Source organism: Ixodes scapularis, unplaced genomic scaffold, assembly GCF_016920785.2.
Source record: "Ixodes scapularis isolate PalLabHiFi unplaced genomic scaffold, ASM1692078v2 PGA_scaffold3__209_contigs__length_174095766, whole genome shotgun sequence".
NCBI lineage: Eukaryota > Metazoa > Arthropoda > Arachnida > Ixodida > Ixodidae > Ixodes > Ixodes scapularis.
Window position 1 is genome coordinate 169,023,915 of NW_024609868.1, and position 7,003 is coordinate 169,030,917.

General features: G+C 45.7%; 1 protein-coding gene across 1 annotated transcript; it reads right to left on the bottom strand.

The window, feature by feature from the left end:
- Positions 1 to 2,028: 2,028 nt before the first annotated feature.
- Positions 2,029 to 3,876, bottom strand: LOC120843481 (endothelin-converting enzyme 1-like). Its single transcript, XM_040214873.2, has one exon. The coding sequence runs from the start codon at positions 3,874 to 3,876 to the stop codon at positions 2,029 to 2,031; it is 1,848 nt and encodes a 615-aa protein (XP_040070807.2).
- Between the last annotated feature and the right edge of the window lie 3,127 nt (positions 3,877 to 7,003).

Consider the following 7,003-nt stretch of genomic DNA (forward strand, 5'->3'; position numbering starts at 1 on the left):
GGTGTCATTTATCAGCCTTGTTCGCTTTTTATCTTTAACCCTCTTGTTTAAAGCTTTTATTCAACGAAAAACTCCGCGATTTTAGGTTGTTGAACAGCGAAGTGAAGATCCTTTCTTACGTAGATGATATCGCAATTTTCTGCGACGATAAGGAAAGCATAAATGAGGCGGTTAAGGATGTCCTTGATTTTTGTAAATTTTCCGGGAATCTCACCAATTGGGACAAATATGTGGGCTTCTGGCATGTAAGTTGGGATAGCACACCGGATGAGTTAGAAAGAATGCACTGGACTTGTTCGCCGCTTAAGTACCTCGGAGTGCCTCTTCAGCATTACAAAGGTACCGCTGAGTATTGGAGAGAAGAAGTTGAGCAGGTTCGCGCTAAAACACTTAAATGGGGAGGCTTGAATCTCTCACTATTTCCTCGTTCTACTGTGTGTAACATGTTCCTTGTGGCTAAAGTGTGGTATGTTCTTCAGGCACTGTGGATGTCTATGGCCAATATTCAAAAGTTGCATAGAGTATTTGCGGTTTTTGTGTGGGGTTCGGGATGGGAGCGAACCTGTCGCACAAACTTGTTTCGCTCCGTGAAGAGTGGGGGGCTGGGTTTGGTTCACTTGTTTCTTAGGCAGATAGCGTCTCGATTTTTTTTTCCTACGGGACCAGAGGGATGATGTTTTGCGGACTATGTTGCAAGTTAGATTGTGTGATACGTTGACTCAAGTTGTTGTCTCAGCGAGCAACATTAGGGGCCAGAGGGCGAGAGGTTTTTTGCTCGAAGTTATTAGATCTTTTCAGTTTCTGAAGGTGCGCTTCACGCTTGAGTACTTAAGCAAGGTCACGAAGAAGCGCTTGTATAAAGATCTTGTCGATAGTGTTTCTTGTACCATTCCATCTACAGTGAGGGCCACGGCCAAGATGTGCTCAAAAGGGTTAAAAAGATGTTAGTGCATCCAGCAATGAAATCCTTCTTTTTTCAACTTCATAGTGGGGCGCTACCCGTGAAGCCCTAGCTTCAAGAGAGGGGTATATTGGTGCCCTGGTCGCTCCATTGTCTTTTGTGCAGGTGGCCCGAAACTGTAGAACATATTTTACTCGAAAGCTGGGACGCAGTGTTTCACTAGGATATCATGCAGAGTACTTTAAAAAAGAGCCTCCCAGTGCACCCGGTTTCTTTGTATCGAACGGGACGGGGGCGTGCCCTATGACACGATAATGATCTTGGCCCTGTATATTATGTAGAAATCGAGGATAGCCGTTCGCCATGGTACCCAGTTCGACGCTCGCCCAGTTCGAGACTACTGTGTTGAGAGTATCGTTCGCCTACGGGAAGTGTACAGAGCGCAGAGCGAGCAGCCTGACTGGCTGCCAGCTCTGGACGGATTGGTCGCACTGCTGGATTTTTAACCTAATCGCGCCGGACAGTGCTTGCCGGACGCATTTAATCGTTAACTCGTGTCCAGTATTGTATGTTTTTCTGCCAAGCTGGTAAAAAAAAAAAAAAAAAAAAAAAAACAGGTTAGCTCAGTTGGTAGAGCGTTCCCCCTGCAATGGAGAGGTCCCGGGTTCGATACCCGGGCCAGGCGGATTTCTTCGGTCGCGCACCAGTCACCTAGCTGTGTTTGGAGATTTGTGTTTGTCCTTTGTCCCTCCTGTTCCCCTTTCTCCAGGCATTATTTTCGACATTCTTGTCCAGCTCGCTTGAAAGTTTGCATTTAATTACATTATAATTATATTGCATGTTTTTGCACGCGTACAGTTATGCACAAATTCAATGTCAGCCCAGTAAATGTCATCTGGAGGTATTCGCTTTTTTTTTTTTCTCCTTAATAAAAATTTAAACATCTAGTATATTTCGTGTTTATTTTATAAAATGTGACAAAACAATATAGTGCGAACATTTTAGAAAAATGGAGCATAGAAAGCGTCTATACTGCTTCCAAATTTCTGAAATCTCCTCGTTGTGTCGTGGATTCACCGTAGGGTAAAAACAAGTTCGTCCTAACATCCATAGGTGTCGCTTGGGCTTCAGAAAAAATCACATTTCTTTGCTGGGTTCATCTCAGATCCCAAAGGACAGTTGAAGGCCTCCGCGAACGGCTGAAAGTTTTTCATAAATTGATTACAGCGTTCCTGAATATCGGTTTGGCATGTGTTGTGGCAGACAGTAATAAAAAAAACCTGTTCCGGGCTGTACTGCTCCAGAAGTTTCAGACGAAAGTCTTTCTGCACTGCGACGGCTTTCTCATAAGCCGCATATGTAATATCCAGAGTAGGTAAGTGTGGAAAGACGCTGTTCTTGATATCAGGAGGAGGACAGGCCTTGCTTTTTCTTAAAGACCCGCAGAACGCCTTTTCAACGTAGGTCCGTTCCGTGTGGGACGCGTTGGCGAACAAATTGTGTGCGTCGATGCAAACACCGTGCGGGTCAAAAGAACGGACGAGCAAGTCCGAGTACCAAAATCCAAGCCCTCCGTATAACATTGATTTTGTGCCTTTCAAGTAGTACATTGGCGGTGTTAAGATTGTCGAATGCATCAAGATGGAGTTCAGGTAATAATTGTACTCAAATAAGCGGTGACTGTCCAGTTTTGAGAAAGAAGATAGCCGATACCTTGTTCTTGAAAGGTAACGTCGCATTGCGATACGGGTTTTGATCCAAAAATCGAGAAATGAATTTGCCTTGTTCGGAAATTCCTTGTACATTTCCGTGACGCTCTCCGAACTTAAACCTTTTTCGAGCCACACTTCTGTAACCACATTTTTGATTTTTGATATGATTTTTTTTCGCACGTCCTCCTCTATCCACTTCGAAGACGAAACCCTGGCAATGGATGCTTCCTCTATTTTTCCGAGCAGATTGTTCACGCTTCTCGTCGTTTCTCTTCCAATATACTTCCTGGCGAAGGTGCTCGTTAAAAGGGGGTAGTACACAGACTCCACACCTCTCGCGCACAAGTCAACTCTCTTCTGGGCCGCCTCGGCTCGGCTCCCATAGAAGCCCACCAGCGCTTCCGATATTGCAATGATGCCACCGAACTGAGCGAACCACCAGCTTATGTGGGCTATTAACTGATCGTTACTGAAGCGTTCCAAAATTCCGCTCATTCTGTCAAAGTGTCTTTTATCGGTGATGTAGACCGTTACGTCCGCGTGCAGTGGAACAGCGCTTTCAAACACCTTTTTGAATCCTGTCAGCCAGTCTTGATATCTCGGCAAAGCTTTAATGGACGTCACGTAAGGCTCCCATGTTATCGGTTCTCTTTGGAGCTCGCTCACAACCTGCTCCTGCAGTTGGAAATCGTGCTTGGCTTGAAACGCGTAAAGTGAGGCATCCTTTTCTGGCGCAAGCAGGCTGAACACGAAGCTCCAGTAGATGGTGTAGGCGGTCACGCTGTAATCGGCCACACTTTGATGTTGCAGATGCCAAATGTGCGTAAGCGCCGACGGACTGATTTGTATAGCCCTGGGACGGGAATCATATGTCGGCAAGATATGAACCCTGAACCAAAAGGGAACGAGCCAGTTGACATCAAGGTCGATAAGCACGTGAAGAGCGCTGATGTTCGCCGGTGATTTGTCGGGCCAGGACAGCCCTCTCTGAGTCATGAAGTTCCGCAAAGATGACAGCACCTCCCTTTGGTCCTCGTGTGTCCTATTCATGCACGATACGAATTCCGCTTTTGCCTTCTTGCCGGCCTCCATGACTGATGCGTTGAAGTTATCGCTTTGCAGTGCGATGATGATTTCTTTCAACCATTTTTGGACGACACCATCTGTTACGCTTCCTGCGGCGATGTTCTGATTATTTTCTGTCCAGGACGAGCAGACAAAAGCGCTGAAGTTCTTGCAAGGATTCAGGTTGCGATTTAGCATCTGGTTGATTCTGTAGGCATAATCGAGGCAGTCTTCGGTGTCACATGCATCAGAGTGTGAGACTGAGCGTGATTGATGGAGTCTGAAGATAAGTACCATGATGATTAAAGTTAAGGCAACCAGAGTTGAGAAAAACATAACTCTAGTAATTAGCATTTCGTGCCATGACAGTTCATTCGGTGATCTTGCCGCCTGCGGGGAGTCCACCTTTGAAATTGAAACGAGAAGAAAAACATTAATGAGTTAGCTGGCACACCTCATTACTGTGGACAACTTCGTGATTAATTAAGAAATTATTTTATAGCCGTATTCCTTCGGGTGTACGGCCCAAATTAAGATTGCAACTAAGGACGGGTAAAGATTGTGAGTAGCATAATAGCTAAAATCTGACGTCTAAAACTTTTTTTAAATAAACGTATTAATAATATTATAATATCTTATCGCATCAAATGACTTAGCGAATCGAACGATTTGAAGTTTAACGTTTATTGGGATTTACACGGGCCAAGCCCGGTAGGGGGGTAATGGCAAAAGGCATTTCTGCCTGACTAGGTCCCTACCCCCTTCAGCATACAGAAGTGCAAAAAGTGGCACGGTATACAGCTTTTAGCATTAGTTTCTGCTTCAATATATATGCCTGTGTAAGCTAAATACGTTTGTATTTTACATTTTACATTTATATTTGTATTTGTTAAATACAGGCAAAGTACATCAAAAGTGAAATTTGAACCACCGGACTGCAGCAAACAACGAGATGTAGTAACTAATTGAAGAGACAAAAGAGCAGTCGTTACGAGATTGTGTACCCTCTGTTTTGCAAATCGATGGTTGCTATCGCGGGGTCCCCTTCAAAGAAATGTGCACCTTCTTGCCTGGCCTTATAGATGTCCTACACACTAAAAATTTCAACACCCATGTTCGTGTTAAAAGGGTGTTTTTCCGAGCTCACACCCTTCCTACACCATTTTTACATGATTTTTGAGTATTCAAGGGTGTACGGAAAGGCCTACACCCTTCGTACATCCTTTTTACACCCTACGGCTACCGAAATCGTGTTAAGAGGGTGTTGCGGCGGTACACCCATGATTTCCGAATCGTCGAACTCGGAAACCGCCGAATTGCAGACATACGCGCCGACAGCAGAAGTCAAGAAGCAGCCTGCTCAATTTAGAGGATTTCGTGAAGTTCAAGTAAGCACAATGGGCAGCTGACATCCAAGCCAAGCCAACGCTCAAGTTGTTTTCAAGCCAGATGAATGCCGGCGTTGTGTACAAGCTCCTTGGTTGTTTACGTGCAAGCGACCACGAAAATAGCATCGGTTACTCACGCACTTCTGCTCGGAATGGTGAGACCACATCGGTTCTATTATGATACATTCAGTCTTATCCTGAGATGTACTAAAGCGAAGGCTAGACGTGCGAGACGGTTCGGGCTCACAGCTTTACTGTGAGCCTGTACCGTAAAGGTCGGTTCCGACACTTGCGTTTGAGTGTGTTTGTCTGCGTTGCGTTTAGAACCGAAAACGAGTCACCGGCACATCTGTGCTTCGTATGAAGCGTGGATTCAATTCAAAGAATCATCTTGGCACGCGATATAAGCAGCAGGGATGTCCTGGTTTCTCGCAGCCGCAACGCGGTCAAACGCAACTGTTGGAACCAGGCTTTACGTGGTTGTCCTGTGCTTGTCCCTCGCGCTTTATTCTTTCGATTTTAAGTATTCATTTTCAACTCGCTCGCTTTTAACAGTACTAGTAGATACTCAGGCTGCACGAGGGTTCGTGCAGTGCGACCATCTAGCGATGCTATGAGCTTGTGCTCGAACCTTGGCTTTAATGGGCAATCATCGGGGATATATGACACACGATGATGCCAAGTCTGTTCACGGCGGACTCTCGTGCTGTTCTGATTGGAGGAGAAGGGGCGTGTAAAAAATTGGCAAATGGAACATGGTTAGCGACAGCGCAAATATATGTTGGAAAAAGTTCAGAACATTGAAGTGCAGCAGCCTGAAACTTTGGAGTTAAGCAATTAGAGAATCATTTGAAGACATCTTTAGAGGTTCAGCCTTCTCTCCCCCCACACCAATATCGAAGGCTGCTAGGATATTGGTTCAGGCTAAGCCCTCTGTCTTTCAGTCAGCGAACTCGAGCCGTTCCACCTGACCTTGTTGTTTCATAACAGATATGTTAGAAAATGGAATGCAGATTTTCTTTACACGGCCAAAACATAAAGTGTTATCAAATAATACCTGCCATATTCATATTCTACATTTACAGACCGGGGCTGCCCCGTCTGTGGAGGGTGAAGATGCGAGCAGCCTCGAAGCCCACCAACAGTGGCTGTGTGCTGAGAGCGAAAGCTGGTGCCTGACGAAGGCCAGATTGATCTTCAAAAGGATGCGACTGCCTGCAAATGGCTACATGTGTTGACATTGATGGGCATATAGACTGCACAGAATGCTTATCCCTACCTGATGGATGCTAGGAGGGTATGCGTTCCATATTTTTTTACTGATCTCTACGACAATTGCTAAATTGCGCTTCCCCGTTCCCTGATTGCGGCTGCCGGACGACCATCTTGGGACACGGAAAATTAACCTTTTGGAGCGTTGCAGAGGCTGGCCGGCAGCGTGCTGAAGACATGTTTTTTGCTCGTTTGTCGTCATTGGGAGCGTTAAAGTGGCCCTGCAATAACTTTTTGACTGGTTTTTAATTTGGACCGAACCTGAGCGCATTGAACGTAGTAATTTAAAGAAACTTTTCTTTTCTCAAGTTTCGCTTTATTTTAAAAGTTATAGGCAAATTAGACTTACAGAAACAAGCAAAAAATAACATCCTTCATGACGTCGTAGGTCCTGGTTTGAGTGGCCGTGAAGTAGTGAGCTCATCGAGCGCTCACGGCTGCCGCACTCAGTGTCAACGGCTCGAGAGGGTGCCACTAAAGCACGTGTTGACTAGGCTGTATGAAGCGGGCGGCCAGGGCAGCTCGCATTGCATTTGCCGCGCGATTAAAGACTAATTCGGCATAACACTTCATTGGCCACAAACAACGGCAAACACGGGGTAAAGATCAGTTCAGAACGGGAGCCACTTCGCGCTGCCATACCGCCAAAGGGTCAAATCGCCAGC

Bases quoted from the DNA above. Each gene is read 5' to 3' on its own strand.
- LOC120843481 (XM_040214873.2), bottom strand. From the start codon at position 3,876: ATGCTAAATCGCAACCTGAATCCTTGCAAGAACTTCAGCGCTTTTGTC.